The 26,410-nt window shown below is 41.7% G+C and overlaps 1 protein-coding gene across 3 annotated transcripts in view; it reads right to left on the minus strand.

The window, feature by feature from the left end:
* Positions 1-11,298: 11,298 nt before the first annotated feature.
* Positions 11,299-26,410, minus strand: part of LOC131243210 (uncharacterized) — a 36,311-nt gene continuing 21,199 nt past the window's right edge. The window contains exons 2-5 of one of the 3 annotated variants that reach the window (XM_058242382.1): positions 13,591-13,842; positions 13,327-13,470; positions 12,141-12,887; positions 11,299-11,660 (exon numbers count right to left, since the gene is read on the minus strand). In XM_058242382.1, the coding sequence (XP_058098365.1) occupies positions 11,424-11,660; positions 12,141-12,887; positions 13,327-13,470; positions 13,591-13,842 (1,380 nt within the window). In that variant the 3' untranslated portion in view covers positions 11,299-11,423. Of the gene's footprint in view, positions 12,029-12,140; positions 12,888-13,326; positions 13,471-13,590; positions 13,843-26,410 lie in introns of all 3 variants that reach the window. The other 2 variants (XM_058242383.1, XM_058242384.1) reach the window with 2 other exon arrangements.

The raw sequence follows: 26,410 nt of genomic DNA on the forward strand, positions 1-26,410 counted from the left end.
ATGAACAAGAAGACTCCACACTCCTCCTTGCACAAGAAAAGGCATGCGAACGACCAGATGTGTGGTATCTCGACACGGGTGCAAGCAACCACATGAGTGGTAACAAAGAACTGTTTGTGAAACTCACAGAAGGAGTTCGTGGCGACGTGAGTTTTAACGACTCATCAAAGGTACCTGTGATAGGCAAAGAAAAAGTTAAAATCTATCAGAAGAATGGTGAGCCAAATTACATCTCTAATGTGTTTTACGTACCAAACATGAAAAATAATATCCTCAGTATCGGCCAACTCCTTGAGAAGGGGTATGTCATACACATGGAGAACTGTTCTCTCTCTATAAATGATGCTCACAGGAGACTTGTGGCTCAAGTCCAAATGGCGAAGAATCGCATGTTTCCGCTCCATATTAACACAAAGGCTGAGAAGTGTTTCTATGGACTCGTAAAGAATGATTCATGGAGATGGCATCTTCGCTTCGAGCATCTCCATTTTAGTGGCCTCAAACTCTTATCCTCATCAAGCATGGTGCATGTCTTGCCGGCTATTGAAGTTCCAAAATATGTGTGTGAAGCGTGCACACTCGGCAAGCAACAAAGGAACTCCTTTCCAAGTTGAGTCTCTAGAAGAGCAAAGGAACCACTTCAGTTGGTTCACATTGATATTTGCGGACCACTTGAAACACCCTCTCTTGGAGGTAATAAATACTTTATTACCTTCATTGATGATTTCAGTAGAAAACTTTGGGTGTATTGCATCAAAGAAAAATCTTCTGCTTTCACTATCTTTAAAATTTTCAAAGCTCGTGTCGAAGTTGAAAGTGCTCACAAAATTAAAGTACTCAGATCTAACAGAGGTGGAGAGTACACCTCAAATGTATTTCGAGATTTTTGCAGGGAACAAGGCATCAAGCAGCAATACACTGCAGCCTACACGCCACAAGATAATGGAATTGCGGATCGGAAGAACCGCACCATCCTCGATATGACAAGGACCATGCTGAAGGAGAAAGGCCTGCCGAAGAGCTTTTGGGCAGAGGTAGTTGCATGTGCTACCTACCTGCTCAATCGGTGTCCAACCAAGAGCATCAGAAACATGACACCACAGGAGGCATGGAGTGGCTACAAACCGAGTGTAGCGCACCTAAGGATCTTTGGGTGTGTTGCCTACGCTCAAGATCCAGAAGCAAAAAGAAGGAAGCTTAATGATCGTGGCGAAAAATGCATCTTCATCGGCTACAGTGAAGGATCTAAAGCCTACATGCTCTACAATCCACTAACCAATAAAGTAATGGTGAGTAGAGATGTGGTCTTTAGTGAGGAAGAAGCTTGGATATGGAACAATGAAGAATCGACTAAAGATATTCTAGTCGAAACAGAAGAACATGAAGAAAGGCGTGACCGTCAAGAGAAAACGCCTGCAACACCTTCTTCGGTCGCATCATCAATACACAGAAGTCCAGGAGTACTTTCCATCACTCCTAGAAGTACTCCATCAAGTCAAAATTCAACCAGCTCGTCCTCACCCATGACACCTATAAAAATGAAAAGCTTAAGCGACATCTATGAGCAAACTGAAGAAGTCAATCTTTTTTGCCTGTATGCAGATCATGAGCCTCTGACATTTCAAGAAGACATAAAAGAAGAATGTTGGAGAATCGCCATGAAAGAAGAAATTCATGCCATTGAGAAAAATGACACATGGGAGCTGACTACACTTCCTAATGGCCAGAAAACTATTGGCGTCAAATCGGTGTACAAGATCAAGAGAAATGCTGATGGTGAGATCAATCACTATAAGGCAAGGCTCGTAGCAAAGGGCTATAAACAGAAGTACGAGGTAGACTATGAAGAAGTCTTCGCTCCTATTGCTCGCCTTGACACTGTGAGGATGATTATCTCCCTTGCAGCCTATCAAAGTTGGATAATATACCAACTAGATGTGAAATCTGCATTCCTGAATGGAATTCTAGAAGAAGAGGTCTATGTTGACCAACCTGAAAGCTTTATTATGTAAGGGAGGAATACAAGGTGTATCGACTGAAGAAAGCCCTCTATGGGTTGAAGCAAGCTCCACGTGCTTGGAATGCACGCATCAACAACTATCTTTAAGAGAACGGCTTCGCCCAATGTCCATATGAGCATGCAGTTTACATCAAGAAGAATGCTCATGGTGATATGCTTATAGCATGCCTGTATGTTGATGATTTGTTGTTCACAGGAAACAGTCAACCGATGTTTGATGAATTCAAGAAGGCCATGTTTAAGGAGTTCGAGATGACCGACGGAAGTCTGATGTCCTTTTTTCTAGGCATTGAAGTGAAGCAACAACATGGTGGCATCTATATATCTCAGAAGAAGTATGCCAAGGAATTGCTTGAAAAGTTCAAAATGGCCAATTGCAATGCTGTAAGCACGCCTGTAGCAACGGGCTTAAAACTGACAAAGGACGGAGAAGGAAGAAGCGTTGACTCGACTATATTAAAGAGTCTGATTGGAAACCTAAGGTACCTCACAATCACAAGGCCGGATATCGTCTACAGTGTTGGACTTCTAATTAGGTACATGGAAACACCAAAAGAATCACATTGGCTAGCCACAAAAAGAATCCTCAGGTACGTCAAAGGAACAATGGAATTCGGTCTTTTCTATCCATACAATGATGAAGCAATACTATATGGATACTCAGACAGTGATTGGGGAGGTAACCAAGATGGAAAAAAAAAAAAAAAGCACCATTGTTATGTATTCTATCTCGAAACGACTGCTTTCAAATGGAATTCGAAAAAGCAGAGTGTGGTCGCCCTGTCCACATGTGAAGCAGAATACGTAGCAGAATCGTCCACTGTTTGTGAAGGAATTTGGTTGAGAAACCCACTAAAGCAGCTGAAGCATCCGCAGGAAGGATCCACAGTCATATATGTGGATAACAAATCGACAATCGAACTAGCCAAAAATCCAATGCAGCATGGAAGAAGCAAACACATTAATACCCGATATCATTTTTAGAGAGATCACGTAAAACAGAAAACGATAAAATTAGAGTATTGTCATACTACGGAACAGGTGGCGGATATTTTCACAAAGGCATTACCAACAAATGCATTCAAACGACTAAAAACGATGCTCGGAATGAAGTCAGTTTTGGTTTGAAGGGGAGTGTTGGAAGACCAAACCAAAATGGTGCAATCTCAAATACAGTAAATGCTGAAAGAAGATTCCAGCAACTGGCGTTCTCCTCCTTGCAACCGTTCAGTTCCTCCATGCGACTGTTCGGTTCCTAATGCAAGCTGTTTAATATTTTATTTTGGTTTTTGTTACTGTAGTAAATACTATACCCCTGTAGTGTATTTTAAATGGGCATTTGTGTCTTTTCACATTGGTGGGAAAAGTCTATATAAGGGAGCTCTTATAGTCGTTTGAAACTCAACTCGGTGAGCTTGAAAGCCACGGTAAAATAGCAAAGTTCCTCTTCTCCGGCTAGTACAGCCATCATCCACTACATAGATAGCTCTTCCGTCTTCCTTGCCCTTACTCTAAGAGCTAACATGTGGCTCTCATTCTCTCCTTCACCTGGATAGAATAAGGGGAGACTTTCTGATTGAAGGAAAAACATCAACAAAATAACAGTTCATCAGCAACATTGGCCAAGTAAATCCTAGTCATTGGATTTTTTTTCTTTCTAGAAACCTGAGAACATATGCATGGGGATCCTTAGTGTTCTAAGATCTAAAATTGGTTTTCTAACATTTATATTTTCAGTTGCATTTTGAAAAAACCAAACAATGATAGGTCCCTGTTCCATCTCCCTGAATGAAAATCAGCTTGCTCAATCTATTAGGCAATGGCTTTGTGGAATACTTGTGATATACATTGAGATTGAAGATCGTACACAAAGGATACAAATATCCTTTTAGATGTCAATGAGGCTCCCATTTTCCACCACCCACATACTGTCTTCCCTAATGGCATTCAATTGGTTTGATATTGCTTTCATATGTACGATTGAAGAGAAAAATCCATACATGGCCAAAAGTTAGTACCTTCGAGGTACTTGTTCCTTATTGTATGGGCCCATGGTTCATCTTTGGCAGTGATATCTTAAACTAGGGCTGAAAGTCAGGCGGGTTTGGTTGGGTCCGGTTGGTGCTAACCCTAGCCCAACCCAAGGTTCCTATACCTCAACCCTAACCCAACCCAAGCCCAACCCAAGCGGGCTCGGTTGGGTTGGTCGGGTGGATACATACTAATATTTTTGTTATTACATTAGCCTATTATATTTCAATACACGTCTTATTTTTTGTATCTATGATTTTATTAAATATATATTAATTATTTATTGTAAAGAACTTCATTTTTTCTAAACAAACAAGCTAAAATATATATTTGGGAGGGAGGAATCCTGCATATCTTGTTAGCTTGAGTCATCAGAAATGGCATGGACCAATGAAACCCAACGGCATTAGAATTTCCTATGACTTCAAAACAGACTATCCGCACTCAATTACAATTTATAACTTATATATCCATGGGTTCAGGTTGGCTTGGGCAACCCGAGACCCCAACCCAAGCCTGACCCAATTTTTATTGGGTTGGTGTTTATATAGACCAAGCTTGAGACCAAACCCGATACATCCTGCCCAAGCCTAACCTAATGTCGGGTCGGTCACGGGTCGGTCGGGTTGAAACCACCCAACTTTCAGCCCTATCTCAAACCCAACTTTTCACCTAGTCCATTTTCCATTATGCAGTTGGAGGCTCTGGAATTCATGGGTGGATCATAGGAAGTTCCTTTGAAGGTGCGCAATCTCATTCACCATCTTGGACAGTAGAATCGGTGTTGCCATGAGTGTTGCAACATGCCTGCTGCAATAGTGTTTATGAGACTGAGCTGGCCAGCCTACAACAACGGTTTTGCTTTTGCATCCCTGGTTCCAATTATGTATTTTAAGTTTTAACCAGCAGATCCTAAAGTGCCTCGGTTTGGGTATGAGCCCCAAGATTGTAGCCGCTAAGTATCGAAAAGGAGGAGGCCTCTTTATATTGGATACGTAGGATACTAGCAACAGCAGTTTGCACTCTACAATGGGTGTTGTTCACAAACACCAAACTGGACTTGTTCCTAATGATTTCTTGGCTTTGATCTTTAGAGATGTTAAGGATATTTATCATCTCTTATGCCTTTCTTTAATGGCTTGAAGTAAAATCAGTGTGTCATCAGTAAACAGTTGTGAAACACTTTGCAAGATGGCACGGGGAGGGACGTGATGAGGTCGATCACCATCTTCCTCATGGGATAACTACTCTGAATCCATGGAGCTCTCTGGACTCCTCACAAAGCTTCCTCTATCCACGAGGGGTACTAAAAGTAGAAATAATTTCTAATAAATTTAAAATAATTTGATTGATGATAAAAATGAATTTACAAGTCTTTAAACAATGATCTCAAACCTAGGACGGAGTTTTAGACTTACACTCCAACTCAAACACCCTAAAAACATCACTTACCATAAATAGTAAACTTGTTATTTATAGACAAACTTACTATTTATAGACCTCTATTCCTGACTTCATGGTTTGCGGCCAAATATAGTAAGTGTCCAATTTGGCCCAACCACATTATTCTCCTAATTTTTCTAAGCCCTATTCATGTTGGGCACGACTTCTACAACTCGAATGATCAAAAGTTATACTCAAACTAAAACTTACTATTTATAGTAAAAATGAAACTAAACGGCCTTTTGACCGTCGATCTAATGGAATCTTGCAAATCCAATGTGGTGGCTTAAGTAGGTTTTCCTACCCCAAAATCATATATAATATGTTGAAAAACTCATCCCAATTTACGAGATACTACTAATTTAAGGTTCCGATGGTCCGGATCGTTTCTGCCTCCGATCGGGCTTTCTTTGGTCCATCTTTGCCATGAAAGTGTTTGCAACCCGCTCTACATCACAAGACCAATGTGATCACTCTTGGTCCTTGTTGCATCAAGAAGCATCATTGAAAGGGTTTTTGCCTAGATATAGATGTAGGAGGAGAGTGCTGCCAAGTTAGAAGACATCAATAGCCCTTTTTAAGTGCTCAATATATATATATATATATGAGATGATAATGCAGAATATGACACAATGCAGGTGGGTTCATGGTATACCTTTTGAAGGAAATCTCTTTGAAGAGATGAACTATGAGACTCCTAGATTGGTCTCCACAAGATCACACTCCCACTTTACTATTACACTCAACCACATAGAGGATCATGGGGTTTCCCTTCTCTCTAAACCCCAAATCTTAAAATTTTGACGACGGATAGCACAATAACGCATAGGTGTATGAACCTTTTGGGCTTTTAAGGTTCAACTTAATTATAAGAGATACCATGATAGTGCAAGCACTGAGGAAGTCTTCACGCACATGAGCTCAAACCGCCACATCATCATTACCATTCCACAATATGGTCCCACGTCTCAAAGTATCCTCCATCATATGGAACTTGAAGATCTACCCTTGGATTTGCAGTTGGCCATGACCCAAAACTGAAAACCCTTTTTTAGTTTTTTTTTTTAAAAAAAAATAAAATTTTAAAGAATTGTTTTTCATTTCAAAACTATCCTTTGGACATAATGAAGACATGCCAGCATGACTCACTAGGCCAATTGCAAACATTATCCTTGTATGATAAAATTATTCTCCATATTGAAAATTGTTCCTTGTGGATCCTAGTCAGGAGATGCCAAAAGCCCTTTGGATGGATCTGACAGTGGGTGTACTAACAAGCTAACAAAAGAGGGGGAAAAAAAAAAGCCCTTTGGATGACTCAATTGCACTTGGGCGCTCCCTCATTGAGTATATCTTGGCATGTATCAAAATCATCCTAAGGGAGAACTTCATTCTCTACTCACTACCTTTGATTAAGGGATTGACAAAAGGTCTGATAGCAGTAGATGCTCTCATACTGATCCATGTCCAAAGTGCCAGCTATCTATGTCATGCACACTCTTATACTGATGTGAGCACCCATTTCCTCTGGTCATGACTTGCCAGAAATTGCCTAGTAGTCATCACGTATAGACATGACAACCTTAGTTGATGTAATCCCCAAGAACATCAATGGTTGTGAACTCCTTTCTAATGTCAAGGAACTGTCAGGCCATCTCTCTCCTGTCATTGACCGAATCAATGCTATTAATTAAATGACATATGTAAGGATTAGATGATCCATTATCAAAATAGTCAGTGTGGTGCAGCAGGCTACGCCAATTTGATTGGCTTTCAAAGGGACATAAGCTGACAGATAGTGAATCACCTTCATCTTAACCCACACATCAGGCAGAAGGTCTCAGAAGCATTACCATTTATCAGCACTGAATAAGATGTGGTGGTAACATAAAACATGAAAATTTCAATCCACTTTTGATCAAATCATATCTTGTCTGTAGCTTCCTTGACGAATTTCCTTTCAATGGCCTTCAATATATCAAGTTGGATGCAAAAGCCGACCAACTTACCCTTTTTTTCGCGTGAAAGGAGTGCATGACCTCATTAGTGATGAGAGTGCTATCATGAATCTTGCTTGGAGAGATGAAGGTAGCCTGATAAGGGGATATCATGCTATTTAGAATGCGGCACAAACAAATCACCGTGATTTTAGAAATAATGCATAAAGTAATAGGTTTGTATTGGTCAACTGAGGTTGAAGTCTTCTCTTAATGAATCAAATAACGTGTGGTTGATGTCCCTTTGGAAAAACTCGTGAGCGAAAAAAGTGGTGGATGATGTTGAATGCATGTGCATGGGGTCCTAGAATCCATCTGGGGGCAAACTTTAGTTCAGTGCTTCCATGTCCTCTTACCTTGGTGGGACAACGAAAAAAAAAAAAGTTAAGACATTCTCCCATTCAGAGATGGAGCTCTTGATATAATTAAAATTCTTTTCTTTTCTTTTTTTTCTTTTTTTTTTTTTTTCTGGCTAAGCTATCGATCAAATGAAGATGCAATTAGTTCGAATTTGAACAATTCAAATATCTAGGAACTTGATTATTTCTGCATTGGAAACGGACCCTTATTTTATTTCTATATTCTTTCTAGAACCACTTAAAATGATTAATGATTCCCTTTTTCAATTAGCTCTGGGGATGAGGCACAATTACCACCTCTTGGCCCTAATGATGATATTCATAATTCTTCTCTTGATGATGGTAGCCTTGAAGAATTCATGTTCCTCTCTTGATATATGCAAGTAAAGATATTCACAATGCAGCAGAACGACAATAATATGATGCAACCCCACCAATCTTGTAGTATATGCATCAATCGATACAAATGATCTGACCATTGATCAATGATATAACACTAGATCAATGGTGATCTGTCATAATAGCCCAATCCCAATGAGATGATGGTGATCTGATTCACCTAATTGCTCAATCTTTAGATACACATTCATGTACAGTGGTGGCAGTGACCACGCCCTATAAGGCCAAGGCTTGGGGCCCAAAGCCAGGCCTGGGTTTGAAATCTAGGCTGGATGTGAGAAATGGCTGGTCCAATCATTAAGTGTGCTGCCATTGTACCAAAAGAACAGACAGTTTAAGGACACTTGTGCGTGGTTCTTCAATGTACATGTGTAATTTAAAAGTACTTTTCCATCTAAGGTTAATCAATGGTGGGACTTGTCGTTGTGAATGTAAGGGATCAAACCCAAAATTTTCTTAGATTAAACAAGTTCAACCCCTTAACCATTTCACTCTTTTCCTGGCAGGGTCGGCCCTAGCCCTGAACTGGGTCCAGCCAGAGCTTTTTTTTTCTTTTCTTTTTTAGCTTGTTAGTACATCCCACTGTCAGTTGACACTTCACTGTTAGCCACCCCCACTAGGGATCGATACCAAGACCTCAAGTGTTGAAACGAGGTATCTTTCACTCAGTCTACCACTTGAGCTATGGTCCAGCCAGAGCTTAGGGCATGATGGCCGTTGCCACCCCTACTCATGTAATAACACAGACAACATCATCCCTCGTGCTAAGCCCTTGGCTGGTGTACAAGTGCAAGTTCATCTGCACATGATCATGCATGGTCCACTTCAGTACAATGAGTAGAACTTAATCTGCAAATGGGTTGCGACTGTTGGAGCAGTCCATTGGTTTTTTGGGGTGGTCCTAGTCCAAGACAACATCAGAGGTGGACTCTCAGGAGTTTCAACGCCCGGTCAAGGGTAAGTATCCATAGGTGGTGAAATCCCACTGCAGCGTGAGTGTGTGGGCGGTGTGTGCGTGTAAAAAATAAATAAATATTTTTTATTATTTAAAAAAAAAAAAAAAAAAAAAACATCAGAAATGGAGAAAAAAATACTATCCAAGCAGCTCTTTTGGGCCAATGCACAGTAAGGCCCAAGCACTCAAGAAATGGCCTACTGAAGGATTCTTTAATCAATACTATCTAGGATCGAATGAGACAGTTCATGTGAACAGATGTGCAGTATAGGTTTCCAAATATCACCAGAAGATAAACATTTTGAGGTAGGTATTATGTTGTTCTCGAACCTAAGTTGGGCTGAAACAGTTTTGGCAAACACAAATTAAAAATTTGTAGTCTACTTGTACATCAATTATATAGATTTTTAAGAGATAATTATCAGATAATCATAAAATAAATATCACCATTCAAGTTTAGACCTACTCTTATATCCCTCAATGAAGATGTGTGGATAAGATTTGTAAAAGGTAAGACGCCTTCTCAAGTACAAGAATAATGAAATGGACCGTGAATGATTCCACAATGGAGATGTGCATTTGTACTTATATCAAATCTATCACAAGACCTCTGATGAGAGAGAAACATTTCTGGTCAGACCCCATTTGTAAAAGAGCAAATGTAAAATGGGCCTTTTTATTGGGGATGAAGGGGGCTTTGAACGCTCCCAATTTCTAAAGCGGACGGATTGATTTTCCTCTTACTAAAAATTTCATTGTACACCAAAGGAAAGGAAGATTTCCACATATATTAACCTCCCCCTAACATATATACACAACAACACCCAGTCCAAATGCTACATGGCATTCAAGGAGACTCAAAAAGAAAAAAAGCAGACACCACCAAGGCACACTGACACACATATTAAAGTAGTCACAGAAATCCACTTCTCCAGAAGGAATGACATGTATGATGCACTTAGCTTAATTTACATGCCTCGACCACTTCTAATGATTTTTGAGAACCAATTTATAAATGAAACAAGGACTTTTGCATGATTATAACCCATTTCACATGGACCCACACATGTAGATGTAGAGTTACACTAGACAAAATTGAGGTTATAAAGCTATATTCAATCTTATCCAAACGCTAATTAACCCTCTACCAGATCATATCACCATAGAATAAGAATACTACTACTACTACTAAATAAATCAAAAGGAAAACAAAAAAAAAAAAAAAACTATTAAAGGTATTTCCGGGGATTTCACCTTTTTATTTGGATCTGTTAGCTGGCAGTGCTGTTATAAACCATGGATTTCCATTAAGCTGGGATTTGACAGCCCGCATGTACCATTAGAGGCCCCTATTGAGCCATGCACATAGATATTCGAAACCACCAACTGGTGGTCCCAGCAAGAATATGATATGGGCACAGTATGAATTTGCCACAAGCCATCCTGGCCATTCAATGTATGAACTGATTAATAGTCGAACAACCAATGGTTTTCAATGGTTTGAAGAAAAGAGAACACTATACTAAAATGAACTCAAATGCAGGTAGGTCCCACTCAGAATACACACACGATGGGCAAAGCAAGAGTTGCAACAAAGAGACCTAGCCTTTTCATCTGCAGACAGAGTAAAACCGTAGAATGGCCAATGGTTTTGGATCAAATCCATTTTTTCAATGAGTTGCATCATCTTTATGGAAGAGACTCCCTTCATTCCATAGTGTGGCCCACCACCTAAAAAATGAGTCTTATGTTGATCCACATGGCCTATCTAGCAGACTAGGATCTCTACCCATTCCCAGGCCTACCTGCCTTTTACCCTGTCCTGTTAAAAATGGCGCCACCCTCCCAAAACAGGAATTAAAGGGACATTGCAGGATTTATTCAAATCACAGAACTCACTTCTTTCTCAAACTCGATAACTGAGTTGTCACCTGATGCACCTGCCTGTTTCTGAGCTAAATTTTGAAGTACTTGGGCCCCTATGATAATGCAAATGAAGGCCGAAGACAAAATCTGCCTGCCTCACCTACTACCAGTTAGCACCTGGATCTTTACTCCATGATGATGAGACTATATTATGGGACAACACCCCAGTGCAGTGAAAGGAAGGTAGAATTTATTCACTGGTACCCTCAGGAAAAAGGAAATTTATTCACTAATACATACATATATATATGTACAATTTTTATGGGTTCCAATGACAAGCAAGATAAGTAACATCAGTTCACCGTACAGTCCCCAGGGTTGCCGTCGGAGGTATCCATGGTGTTGTCTGGCGTTGCATCATCACTGCTGTTAAGGGCCATCATGTATTCCAACAATGACGCCTCTTCTGCCCAAGCATTCCTTCGACGGCCCAAACTAGACCTATGCCTATGCAGTAATGGGAAGACGTGCATCAGCACATCTTGGGCAGAAGAAAAGCGGGATAGACGCTTTCTGGTCCTGTGTTTTGTCTGAGTATAGTCCATGGCCAATGGTAGCCATCACCATCATTCATCAAAAGCAGTATCATCATCACCAGCACCACAATCACCGTCATCATCAAAACCAACATCAACAAAATCGTCGTTGTCGTCCCCATCATCATCATCATCAAAGCCAAAATAATCATCATCATCATGGTCAACGTTGTCGTCATCAATACCAAAATCATTGATGTTGCCATTATAGTTGTCGTCATCATCGAGTGCAAAGGAAGCAAATCGGTCAGGTATCAGAGCCTTTCCCAATCGAACAGCAGAGAAATTAGATTTCCTCTGCCATCCAGGCAACTAAAACTAAGGACTGGTTTGGATCCTTGTATTGGTGAATTCAAGATTGGCTGGCAGAAAAGGAAAAAGTTCAAATTTGCATGTGCCAGCCAAAATCCTAGATTAACCAAATACGAGGATCTAAATGGCGACGGAAGAGAGAATTCGTTGCACAGTACATACCTCTGCAATATTTGCTGGCAGCAAGACCGGTTCAGTTGCTTTTGGGGTCCATATCTTGATGTCACTCTCGATCCCACTGCTTGCGAGCATAGTGGCATGAGGATGAGGCTCGATGCAGTTCACAACATCACTGTCACCTTCCATCACACGCAAGAGCTCCCCCCCTTTCTTCCTCCAAATGAAGATCCTACCACAATCTGACCCACTGGACACATATTTGCAATTGGGGCCAAAGAAGCTCACACCCTTCACTGTATCACAATTCCGGTGCCCGCTGTAGACCTGGGGCCCAGGTCCAGTACCAGCATCCTGATTTGATGGCAATTCTGAAATTGGATCGGATGTTGCTCCAGCAACGGCACCCGAGGATGACCGAGATGCTGAAACTGGATCAGGCCCCAGTCCTAAATCCCTAGAGAAAAGGTAGATTAACTCATCATTGTAAGAGACTAGAAGCTCGCTCTGATCAGAGAAGGCCAGGCCTGTAATTCCAACTTGATCATCTCCAATCAGATGCCGAGGACAGAAGCAGTCAGTGGGATTGCCATAATCAGTTGATCCATCCAGCTTATACTTGCGGATATCGTACACCCGAGCATATGCATCCGCTCCTGCAATTGCAAAGAGATTTGGGTTCCTTGGATCTATTGCGATTGCATTTAGATGGACAACCGGCATGTAATGTGACTTATCATGAAAGGAGTGGCAGGTGAAGAGCTCTGTAGCAGTTTGTGTTCTCAAATCAAACTGCAGAAGGGATTTTGTCAGTTGAAGTGTAAACAAGACTAACCAAAATCAGCATCAAGAAAGACTACCAGATGACTGAAACACAGGCTAAACTATTATGTGCATTTTCCGCCATTTCTCAGTGGTGAGTCATCCACCACGCATGTGGCAAACATGTATGCCAATCCAGATCATCCAGATAATGAGCCTGATTATCTTGAAAAATCAGACTTCCAGCGATCCTAACCCCTCCAAAAGGTGACAATTAATGGACAATAAACAGAAAATGGTTGAAGGTCTCAACCAAAGATATCAGATGTTTAGATTGTCCGATCGGTGTGAGTTTTGGGCCATGGTTGACCTCACAAAAGGGCCCACAATTTGGAGTAAGCCAAATTGACCCACTGCCCTTGAGAAATGGTGAAAAGGCGTGTAACGGTAGCAGTGGAATGGAACTCACGTGCTGAACAAGCCCATCTTCGCCGCAGCTGTAAAATATGTGAGGACTGCCGGGCTCAATAGCCAACTTGTGAACACGGCCTTGGTGCCTGCCCAGAGTTGCCGTGTCCACATGTCCACCATCTCGTATCTGAGCATGTCTCACCTAAAGCCACCAATAAAACAATCCTGATTACCTATCCACAAAAAGATGGCTACACGCCTACAACAGACCATTACTGAAGCAGAACACGATAGGTTCCTGTTTAAAAGGAGGTTGAGGTACCTGGCCATCTGCTGCGCAGGTAATGAGACTCCGATCATCTGAATAAGGCATCATCTTCGCTTGGAAAACATTGTTCATGTGCCCAGAGTGAAAAGCCAATTTGACAAGCCCCGCGTCCCAATTCCATAGAATTACCATTCTGTCATCTGATCCGGACACAAGAATGCCGCCATCTGCATTGAAGCTCACAGTGTTCACACAACCTCTGTGCTTTTCCAGTTTTTTATGGATATCGAGTCGCAGAACAAGATCCTGAGCACCCCCAAAGAAAAAGCAAACCAAATGTCATCTCCATTAATTTACAGGGTGAGCGAATAGTCTAAATAGCTTGTACCTCTGAAAGGAGTACAACATTAGATCAGACCAGCATTTTAAAACCCAGATCAGACTGGACAGTTTGACCAGGTTTGGGCAGGAAGTCATCACAGTAACGGGTCGGTTCACCTAGCAATCTATTTTGTGCAAGAAACTGTTTGAAACCAAACCAGATGGTGCCATGTCCAGGTTAGATACTTCGCCTGGTTGGACTGCCTGGTTCAAACGTCTGTAGGTAGAATCTAAAACAAGTTGTATGGTGTTCAAAACCAAAACATACTTTATAAAAACCAAAACACCAACAACTGGTGGCACATGAATTTAGTCATGCAAGCCCTATCATTTTATAGTTTATACATCACTGGTTGACCTGGTCAGACCACTGGCTGGACCTGTTTCTGGACCAAACTACCAAAAAAAATGGGTCGAGGTCCAGTCCAGGTTTTAAAACATCAGGGTCGGACTAAGAAGCTGATTCCTGAGCCTCAGTAAATGTATAAATTTGCAGATGATCCCAGTTAAATCTTTGCAGGGCTTACACTCTTGGTAATCCTGTGCAATGATCTGATGGGAGATGAACCACTCGAGAAAATTTTTCCTAGGTTAGCTAGAATATCAATGGATCCAAATATCATGGTTGCCCATTGTTACCCCTAGGTAGGGAATAAGGTGATTTGGACCCCCTTATGCAGTAGGAATTTGATGGTAGAAGAAGATGAAATTATCAAATTGTTGGAATTGCTTCAAAAGATAATGCCATCAGCGGGAGAGCAGGATACTATGATGTGGATAGCTCAGTTAAATCATTTTATAACTTCATCTCTGGGTCTTCATCGGAAGGGCAAATTACTCGTACAACTTTTTATGTGGCACTATAGGGCTCCTCCCAAAGTGACAGCTTTGGCATGGCTTGTGAGAAGAAATAAGGTGCTCACGGTTGATAATCTTCGCAAGAGAAGGATAGTGATTCCAAACGTATGTTTGATGTGCATGCAAAATGAGGAGACAGTTGATCGTCTTTTTCCTCATTGCCCGTTTGGTAAAGAAGTATGTGATAGGTTTTTCGAATTATTTGGAATGTCATGGGTCATGTCAGGAACCATTGAAAGTTTTTTCTTTTTCTTTTTTTCTTTTCGGGCAAGGCATGGGGGAGGCATGAGGAAGATAGGGGAGGCAATATGGAAAATATCATCGTTGGCTAGAATCTGGACTTCGTGGGAGGAGAGGAACAATCGATATTTTCGAAATTGAAGAAGTCAGGAAGTGGATGCATTCAATGGGGCTAAATTAAATATAACGGGATGGGTGAATGCTTTCAAAGTTGTAGGATAGACTATCCCTTTCATCTTTCTTTTATGTATATTGCAGTTTTTAGGCTTTGGCCTCATATCTAACAAAATCATCACCTTTCTCCAAAAAAAAAGAAAAAAAAGAATCTACTTTTAGGTAAACTGGTCCATGGGTTAGGATTCGCCAAATGGGGAGATTTATGGGCCACACTTCATCAAGGTGAGGCCTATCAGATCAACAGCCTGAATCGTTGAACCAATGGGCTCCAACTTAAGGAATTGGGAGCATCACCTAAATGTATGTTGCTGGGGCTCAAGACCCTATAGTTCCTCCTTACAAATCTAGCAGACTCCACTTCATGCTGCATTACCCAGGTTTTACACCTGGCATTTTCTTAAAAAGAGGAAAGGTATGGACTTTATAATACCTATGATTCATCATCATCATCACCACTGCACCACGCCATTCAAAAAAGAAAAAAATAAAAATAAATAATAAAAAAAATAAAAGAAAAGAAAAGAAATTACCCTACATTACCGCCACCACAACCATAAACTTAACCTAACTATTTGAAGTTACCTTCACATATCATGTTTTGCACATCATTCCTAGGTAAGTAAACGTCTTGATATCCCTTCTCACCACCTCAATCTGAGATCTTTTAGGTTCCTTCATCCTCTTTTCAGGCCCTTCAACTTAATGGAACTTTCCCCTCACTGTTTTCAGCTTTTAAAGATCATGGACGAACCACCTCAATCAGCAGTCCATCATGTTATCTCCTATTGAGGCAACTACTCAGGATATTTCAGGTGACCTCATTCTTGATTCTATCCTTTGTGTGGATTTCATCTTTAAATTTCATCTTGACTTGGAAGGCTTTTCTTTTCTGGTCAGTAACAGTTTCATCTTTGTTTGTAATAAGTTTCAATTACAGTTGAAACTATTTTCAAATTAAGCTACAAATATTAAACCTAAATTACCCTAAAATGCCTGTTGAAATATGTTAAATTTTACTAAACATCTTAATGCAAATTGAGGGAAATTTGTTCTTTCTAAGTTAACCAATATACAATTCAGAAAAAAAAAAAAGAAAAAAAAAAAAAAAGAAAGAAAGAGGTACCCCTTCCTATTTATTGCAACAAAAAAGAACAATTAATGCTGCTTTTCCAGACTTTAATCATTTAGAATTCTAAAATTTATATTTATTTGTGTGTGCGGGTGTGTGTGTTAAAGGAAAATGCTGAAGTCCCCACCTCCACGTGAACATTAGTGAAGTCCCCAAAGTTTTTGAAAGTGTTGCATGCCATGGCTAATCATCAATCTGGACATTCTATTCTATCAAACCAATACAGGCAAGCCATGATCCAAAAATCACAGCGCAGATGATACTAACCATCTGATAAATAGCATGAAAAATGGAAAGTCGAGATCAAGCAGATAAACAAAATTGTTCCAATCATCATCGTGAAACATTTTATTAATGATCCTGCCATGAATTGCTTATGATTCTGAAGAAGCACTTTGGCTTGATGACACTAGCCATCCGATTTATGGCTCATGGTAAACGGATAGTTGAGGCATAATGGCCCACAATCCAAGGGTCGGGACCATCCAATCAGCATGATTTTTCAACCATACCTTGCCCCCAATGGCTTGATTGAATCATCTGTTGAGATTCATGATTAGCCCTGCCCACATGTCACCTATTCAGGAACATTGCCAGCGCCCTTGTGAAGCAAGGTATCCCATATCGGTATCGGTTGGCGTAACGGTGTCCTCCGAAACCGATACGGATACGGGGGCATAACGGGCCGTAACGGCGCAAAAAAAAAAAAAAATTTGCCAAAAAAATATGGATTAAATCCGGAATATTCTAAGCATTCCAAATATGCATTCATTTATAAATTGGAACAAGTTTATGGTGGTGTAACGGTCCACTCTTTGGTGAGAAGTTGTATCGGACTGTCTGATTAATTTTTGAACCAGGTAACCTGAATTTGACTACAAAATTCATATATTTAATTTTCTAAATATCTAATTTATATACTTAACAACTTGATATCATTTCTCCCAATAGTTCTTTTAAAAAACCGAAATTAAATTCAGGTAGATGGTGTTGCCAATTTGGGGCTGACTTGGAGGACCAATCTATGCTCCAAATCAGCCTCAAATTCATGCAATTTATTGCCATTATCCTACTTATGAATTGGTGGACATTTATTGGATAGTGAATCATGAAAAAAATCAAAAGGCCCTATTTTAAAAAATAAATGTCCACAAATTAACAATTAAAACTATTCAAACAATTTGATTTTGGCATTGTGAGTTAGCAATTGTAGTCCATAATTTAATTGCGAAATTTTAAGTTAATATATGTCTCGTGTACAATTTTTTAAGGCCCAGGCGGGACTCGGATTGTGAAGTGTAGCACACGTGTCAAAGTTTTTTGGCCCCACCCGTGATGAATGTACTATATCCACACCGTCCATCCATCTTGCCAAATAATTTTAGGGCATGAGCCCAAAAATGAGGCACATCCAAAGCTCAAGTGGACTGCACCATAAGAAACAATAATAATTAAACGTTCACCATTAAAAATTTATTAGGGGCTACAAAAGTTTTAGATCAAGCTGACATGTGTGTTTTCCCTTCATCCACGTTAGTGTGACCCAATTAATAGGTTAGATTAAAAATAAACATTACAGTGGACCTTAAGAAATTTTTAATGGTAAGCATTCTATAACCACTGTTTCCTATGGTGTGGTCCACCTAAGATTTGGATATTACTAATTTTTTGGATCCTGACCTAAAATGACGTGGCAAAATGGATGGACGACATGGATAAAATATATACATCATAGTGGGGCCCACTCGGGTCTGATTAGATTGGATGGAAAATAAACGTTACGGTGGGCCGCTGCTATTTTTGGTGTGGTCCAGATGATCTTTGGATATAATTCAATTTTTGGTAGTGCTCTAAAATGATATTTGAAAATAGATGAACGGTGTAGATATAATAAATACATCACTGTGGAGCCCATGTAACTTTGATCTCCTTCGAACCATTCGTACAACTCGAAGCTCGAGGAGTGTCAGTGCTCGTCTTAGCGTGACACGTGCCTACAGCAGCTGGTGCATGGTACACCTGCAAATAAAAAAAAAAAAGAAAAGGGAGCGAGAGGGAAACCGAAAAGTAAAAAAGAAAAGAAAAAAGAGGGAAAGAAGAGAGAAAAGAAAAAAGAGGGAAAGAAGAGGGAAAGAGAGAGAGAGAGAGAGAGAGAGAGAAGAAGAAGAAGAAGAAGAAGAAGACCAAGAAGAAGGCCGCAGCCGCAGCCGCAGCAGGGCCGCAGCCGCACCCGCAGCAAGGCCGAGAGGAAGAAGAAGAAGAAGAAGAAGAAAAGAAAGGAAAAAGGTTTTTTTTTTTTTTTAAAGGCCCGTGACAGCCGTTACGGGTCCGTAATGGCCGTTATGGCCCGTAACGACCCCGTAATGGCCGTTACGGTTACAGAATTCTATAACGGCCGTTTCAACCCCGTATCACGTAACGATGTCAACCGTTACCATTACGTATCGGCCGATACAGCCGTATCGTAACGGATACGGGACACCTTGTTGTGAAGTTGGGGATTCAGTAGAACATCCAAATAGGCATGATAACCTTAGTTACTCCTCATCAACAAAAATTTAAAGGTAACTATGAAGGAATTTTAGTTATTTTGATAACCTATCTATTAATTTATATAAAGGAATTTTTCAAGAAGGGTGCCAGTAAGTCCTTTGTCATTTCAAACACTATGATCATTTTCAAACTATACCTTATATTCAATGAGAAATCATTTGTTGTTATTTGAATTTTTCAACAAACTCTTACAGGTGTTAGGGTGCCACTGGAAAATGCGTCCAATGCAATTTTCTCCAATAGGCGCTAACAGTGCCTGCCAGAGGTGTACCTACAATTTGGATTGAAAGCAAGACTGTTGACCTGCTGGTAATCCAATGGCCTTGAAACTTTAGGGAAGCCCTTTCTCGTGACAGCGAGCAAGGGATGTGACACACTCGCACCTATGGGAGAAGCTTCACCACCTCTCAGTACTCTTGTTCTTTCTTTCTTTCTTTTTTGTGTTTTTCCCCCCCTGAAAAAAGGAGCGGGCAGTTCTCCAGAATAATGCAACAAGGTGTCGTAGATTTTACATGTAACATAAGTGGCACCCATAAAGCCCTTTACCCATAGTAAGATTTCAGTGAATCTTTTTTTTCATGTCTCTAGTAATCAACACTGGTATCAAGTTTTACTACATCACAAGGGAAAGTTCTCGGGGGAGAATAATTAAAAAAATTGGGAATGAATTTATTCTATCTAATTATTTGAATTTATACTTAACAATAGGGATTAGTTGGGATATGGCTTACATGATGATGATGATGACTCTACAGTGCTTTCAGGCAGTTTCTGAGCAAAAGATCAGCATTCGAACAGGTGAATTGTTCATAATAAGGTTGAGTAAACAAGCAATCTAGCGGTTGTTTTTGGGTGCAAGTTAGGTAAGCTTCCGTCATCATACTTGGGTGATGCAGGACATGAAATTAAATATGGAATGCAAGAGATCAAGCTTGAGATTACATCAATTTTAAATAATCACAAAATTCCACATCCTACACAACTTTAGGGCTGGATCAAATAAAATTATAAGTCAAACAAGCCCAAAAGAGTGTAAGAACCATCCATTCTTGCAAAGGATTGTTCCCAACTCAAGAGATTCACTAAATTTCAATTTGAGGGAAAATCTAGGGTTTGCAAATTGGGGATAATTAGGATTTGAAACTTTTTAGGGTTAGGGATTTGGATTAAGGAGTTTTTAAAGTCAAAAGAGAATGAAATAGAAGGGAAGAGACCACTTGGGAAGGTTGCGCACGCTAGACAGTCAGGGGGCCTCGACGCACGTGCGTGATGGATCGTCCGCATGTGCGTGGGGCCCACAAAATCAAGAAACGCCTCCTAGGCTGGGATCGACCAAAGATGGACAGGTTCCATAGCAAGTTTCGTGTCGATCCGATGCATAGTTTGTGCGTAGCACTCCGCCAAAGTTTCAACCCCTCAGATAGGCCAGAATCTAAAATCTGCTTGTGCACTGCTGTAGGAGAAAACTTGGTTGCAAAAAAGAGGTGAATCTGATGATGGGAGGGGTGTTGAAGGTGATGGAATTTGTACGTAAGAAGATGGAGATGGTGAGCGGATGTGGCTTCGCACCATGGTAGTTAGCCCTTCGAGGAAGGGAGAGCTTTGCACCCAATTCGATTCTTCAACCCAAAGAAAGAGAAGAAGAAAACCCAGGAATTTTTATTCATAAACATCATTGCGATACCTACATGAGATAGCTATATTTATAAGAAAACCCTAAACCCCAAAAAAGACAAAATTACCCTTGCGCCATGTGCACACTAATACTAAAGTTTAAAGCAAATAACTACTAATCTAAGCAATCAAAACCGTTCATGAAGTTTCTAATAACAAAAGTAATCAAAACTCAAAATCCTAGATCATCTAAAGTAGTGGGCCACGATCATGAGATCCGATGGTAGAATCTATGTGATGATCGGGTCTACTCCAAAACTCCAAAACGCAGCCCCCTAATTATGATGCCCTCCAAAGATGCCGTCATCAATCCAAATCGAAAGTGGGGCCCGCCTCCTCCTCGAATACGTGCGTAGAGGGGGCGTGTGCATGATGTCCCCATCAACTCTCCCCAGCTGCGAAGGTTTCGCCACTGGCAAAACAAAACTCCTGAACCACTCAAAGATGTCTGAATCAAGTCCCTGAAGCTCCTCCTCAGTGAACCACATGATGTCTGAAGCTGGGCGTGACTTCTACTTGACAAGAAACTTTTGAAAACCGTCGTCCAGCGTCGATACAATCTGATGGTCTAAAATATCTTCTATCTCCTCTTTGGATGTGGGAAGAGTAGGTATAGGAGGTAAATGTTGGGAAGATGGGTCGGGAAGAGGCCATGGGTCAAGGGAAAGATCTGGAGAACTGGGATGGTTAGGTGAAAGGCTGGACAATGCGTCAATATTCCCTAGAAATGAAACTAGATCCTCCACATTGAATGTGGAACTAATTCCCATGGAAGTTGGAAGATCTACCACATACGCATTGGGACCGTTTCGTTTTATAATTTTGAATGGTCCAACGCTACGCGCATATAATTTTCGAACGGCTCCCTGAGGATACCGCTCTAGCCTGATGTGTACCATCACAAAGTCCCCTACATTGAATTCCTTGAATCGTTTATGTTGGTCTGCAAAAAATTGTACTATTCATAACTAGTAGTGATCTTTCGCCTGATTTCTTGATGCAATGAATAAATATGATGTGCAAAGGACTCTGCGAACTCTGCGGACTCTGATGGCCTATGAGACGGACATAGGGACAAGATCAATAGGCTTTCTAGGTTTATCACCAGTAATGACTTCAAAAGGACTTAAACCTGTGGATCTATTGACAGAACTATTAAATGCAAACTCGGCGATGGATAGTGCAGTGTCCCACGTCCTGGTGTGCTCCCCCACTAAACACCTGAGTAAATTTCCTAGGCTCCTGTTGACCACCTCAGTTTGACCGTCAATCTGAGGGTGGTAGGCAGAAGAAAATTGGAGCCTAGTGCTCATCATATGCCATAGTGTCTTCCAAAAATAACTCACGAACCGCACGTCACGGTCAGACACTATGTTTTGGGTAACCCATGAAGTTTGACAACCTCACTGAAGAACAATTTGGCAATATGGGATGCGTCAAAAGTCTTTGAACAAGGAATGAAGTGAACCATTTTAGAAAAACGGTCCACGACAATAAATATGGAATCGTGCTTTCGAATGGTCTTGGGAAGTGATGCAGGACAATTAACCACTTGCTCTAAAAGCTCGAACTGTTAGAGTATGGCGAATTAAACCCTTTATCTCATAGCTCAGGCCCCACATCACATGGGTTAGGACCTCCGCTGAACCCCCTTCGTGGGCCCCAAATCACATGGGCGGCCCACCCCGAGCGTGTCCCCGCATCCCACGGGCTACCCCACTCGAGCCCGGTGTGAAATGCGGATTAATCATCCCTGGTGAGGAGTCTCAAACACGAGATCTCCCCCGTGGGCCCCAAATCACATGGGTCACCCACCCTGAGTGTGTCCCCGCATCCCTCGGGCGACTCCACTCGAGCCCAGTATGAAAATGCTCCTGCATTAATCACCCCCGGTGAGGGGTCTCGAACATGAGACCTTCCGCTCTGATACCAATTTGATGCAGGACAATCAACCACTTGCTCTAAAAGCTCTAACTATTATAGTATGGCGAATTAACCCCTTTATCTCATAGCCCAGGCCCCACATCACATGGGTTAGGACCTCGGTCGAACCCCCTTCGTGGGCCCCAAATCACATGGGCCGCCTACCTCGAGCGTGTCCCCGCATCCCACAGGCTACCCCACTCGAGCCTGGTATGAAATGCGCATTAATCACCCCTGGTGAGGAGTCTTAAACACGAGATCTCCCCCGCGGGCCCCAAATCACATGGGTCACCCACCCCGAGTGTCTCCGCATCCCACGGGTGACTCCACTCGAGCCCAGTGTGAAAATGCTCCTGCATTAGGAAGCTCAAGCACGAAGTCCATATTGATATCTTGCCAAGGGGCGAATGGAACTAGTAAAGGTGTGTATAGCCTCGTATTCTGCTTTTTCTGCTTTACCAGTTGACAAGTACGACACTGCCCTATAATTTTGACCACGTCTCGCTTGAGGCTTGGCCAATAAAATCTATCCTCCATTAGGGAAATGGTCTTGTCTCGACCAAAATGACCTGCAACCCCTCCTGAGTGTAACTCCCAGACAAGAAAATCGCAGAGGGAGGTGCGAGGTATGCACAAACGGTCACTCCTAAACAAATATCCATCCAATATCAAATACTCACTGCTAGCTCCTGACGGAATCTCTAACAACAATGCGTACACGAGCACTCAGAATAATCCTCTCTGACACGCTCAAGCCCCGTGACTTCAACACACATGGAATTGAGGAACGCGACTCGATGACTCAACGCGTCGGCAGGCTTTTTCTCTACACCGGCCTTCTGCTTAAGCACAAAAGTGTACTCTTAAAAGAACTGGACCCACTTGGCGTGCCTAGGGTTTAATTTCTTCTGAGAGTTTAGATATCTCAAGGCCTCGTGATCTAAGAACAAGACGAATTCTTGCAGCAATAGATAATGACGCCAGTGGCGCAACGACTGCACTACTGTATAGAATTCTTTGTCATAGGTGAAGTATTTTTGCTTCGCCTCATTCAGTTTCTCACTGAAAAATGCGACAGGGTGCCCTTCCTGACTAAGTACTCCTATACCAACTCCTGATGCGTCACATGCAACCTCAAAAACTTTTCAAAAATCCGGAAGTCGCGTGATTGGAGCCTCGGTCATCTTAGCCTTTATCTCATTAAAGGCCTTCGAGGCTACCTTCGTCCATTGAAACTCTCCTTTTTTTATGCAATCTGTGACGGGAGCCATAATGGAATTGAAGCCTCGAATAAACTGCCTATAGAAGGTGGTCAAGCCGTGAAAGTTACGCACCTTATAAATATTGTGAGGTTCAGGCCAATTGATAATGGCCTTGACTTTCTCGGGATCCGCCAACACACCCTCAGCTGACACAATAAAACCTAAGAAGATAACACTGCTAGACATAAACGCACACTTCTTTAGGTTAGCGTACAATTTTTCAATTCTGAGGATCTCACAAACTTGCCTCAAATGGTTGAGGTGTTGTTCCTTGGTCGTGCTATAAATCAGGATATCATCAAAGTAGACGACCAGGAACTTCCCCATAAAGGGCCTCAACACTTAGGTTATCACACACATGAAGGTACTCGGAGCATTAGTCAGCCCAAAAGGCATGACTAGCCACTTGTATAGCCCATCCTTTGTCCTGAAGGCCGTCTTCCACTCGTCGCCAGGGCGTATACGGATTTGGTGATAACCACTTTTGAGTTCAATTTTTGAGAAGATAGTAGCGTTGGCCATCATGTCCAATATGTCATCAAGACACGGTATGGGAAACTGATACTTGATTGTGATTTTGTTGATGGCTCTACTATCAATACACATCCTCCATGTGTCATCTTTCTTAGGTGTAAGAAGGGCGAGCACGGCATATGAGCTCATGCTCTCTCCAATAAAACCCTTTTTTAGGAGCTCATCAACCTGCCGCTTCAACTCTGCATGCTCCTTTGGATTCATCCTGTAATGAGGGAGGTTTGTTGTATATCCTCATAAGGGGAAGTTCATTCGGTAGATCCTCAGGAAAGACATCACAAAACTCATCCACTACTGGAATGGCCTCAGTGGATAACTCTACACTAGCCTCTGGTGCACTCTCCCTGGTCACAAGGGCGTACACCATCGAGTCTGACTCAGTCTCTCGCTCAAAGTCTTTGGCATTTAAAATATGGAGAGGCTTAGACCTGGACTCTAATTCCTTCATTTCCTTCGAACCGCTCACACCACTCTGTGGCGGACTCCTTTTCAGTCGTGTTCTTGGGTGGGAGAGGATTTAGCTTGACCTTCTTGCCCTCAAACAAGAATGTACACACGTTTAAACGACCAAATATGGTGACATCCTTGTCATAGAGCCAAAGTCTACCCAAAATGATATAACCAACATCCATGAACAACGTCACGCCAAAATGTGTCTTTATATGATCCAAACCGAATAGGAACAAGACAACGGTGCGAGACTGGAATGAAAGTCTCATCAACCCAAGACATTATAGGGTTGAGGATGAGCTTCAAGCTTCAAGCCCAAACGGCTCACAGTACCAGTGGATGCCACATTGGCACAAGTACCATCATCCACGATCATCTTGCAACTCTCATCACCACATTTTGCATAGATATAGAAGATCGTACTGCGGCGACATCTTGCAACTCTTATCACCTCATTTGCACAGGTATAGAAGATCGTGTTGTGGCGACATCTTGCAACTCTTATTACCACATTTTGCATAGGTATAGAAGATTGTGTTGCGCGCCAATCGTCAGTATTCTTTGCTTGTGCAAAGGCGCAACAAACAACTGCAAGTGTCGCAGTTTCTTACGCTCCCTCTTCCTCATCACTAGGGATCTCCGCTGGCTCGTATTCTTCCTCCTCAACGTCACTTACTGAGGGCACTACTTCTACTTGCCCATCAATAAAGAACACCTTGGTGCCCTCTTTCGTGCCACACCGGTGGGCAAAGTGACCAAACCCCTGACATCTAAAACACCTAGTATCATCGCTTCTACGCGAGCTAGACCCAACAACTCCTTTACCTTTATCATCCTTGGGCCTAGACTGAGAACTACTGGAAGGCTTATATTGATATTTAGTGTCAAGCTTAGCCCAGAAGGGTTAGCCTTAGCGCCAGAATCACAAGACTCAAACCGCCTTCCCATAGATGCCTTGAGGTATTGCTTGACCTCCAACACCACTTGATACATCTATTCAAGAGTGTCTATGTCTTTGCCGAGCAACTCTCTCCTAATGTCAGAACAGAGGCCCGTCTTAAATCGAGCAAGAGAGTACGGGATCCTCCTCAACCTCACACCGGGTTAAGTACTCTTCGAAGTTCTCAATGTATTCAACCACACTCATGGAACCCTGTCGAAGAGATTACCAATCTTTAACCAGCCTAAAGTGATAAGAGAAAGGGAGATACTTCTCTTTTAGAATTTCTTTCATTTCTTCCCAATGGACTATTGGGGGTTCCCTCAACCTTTCTTTCTTTCGTTCCACGGTAGTCCAAAACCTCTTTGCTTGGCCCACAAGCTTCATCTTAGTAAATCAGACTCATTGAGCATCCGACATGTCGTACCACTCAAAATAGTGGTCCATATCCGCCAACCAATCTAAAAAAGTTTTAAGGTCCAAGTGACCATTAAACATAGGAGCCTCTACCTTAACTCCCTAGAGGAGTTGCGCACTGGGTCATAATGATCACGATGCCCCTTGTGAGGTGGATGCACGGGTGCGCACCCAAGACCATTTCCTTTGCCACTCCCATTCCCTTGTCTATCCTCCTGACCACCGGCCTGAGATTAGGTATCTTCACCAATGGTGGTGTTTGCTCGGGTGGAGGTTTCAACTTGATGGACGCGTGTATCTAATTGGTCCAAACAATTATTAACCTATTGTGAAGAT

Source organism: Magnolia sinica, chromosome 4, assembly GCF_029962835.1.
Source record: "Magnolia sinica isolate HGM2019 chromosome 4, MsV1, whole genome shotgun sequence".
Taxonomy (NCBI): Eukaryota; Viridiplantae; Streptophyta; class Magnoliopsida; order Magnoliales; family Magnoliaceae; genus Magnolia; species Magnolia sinica.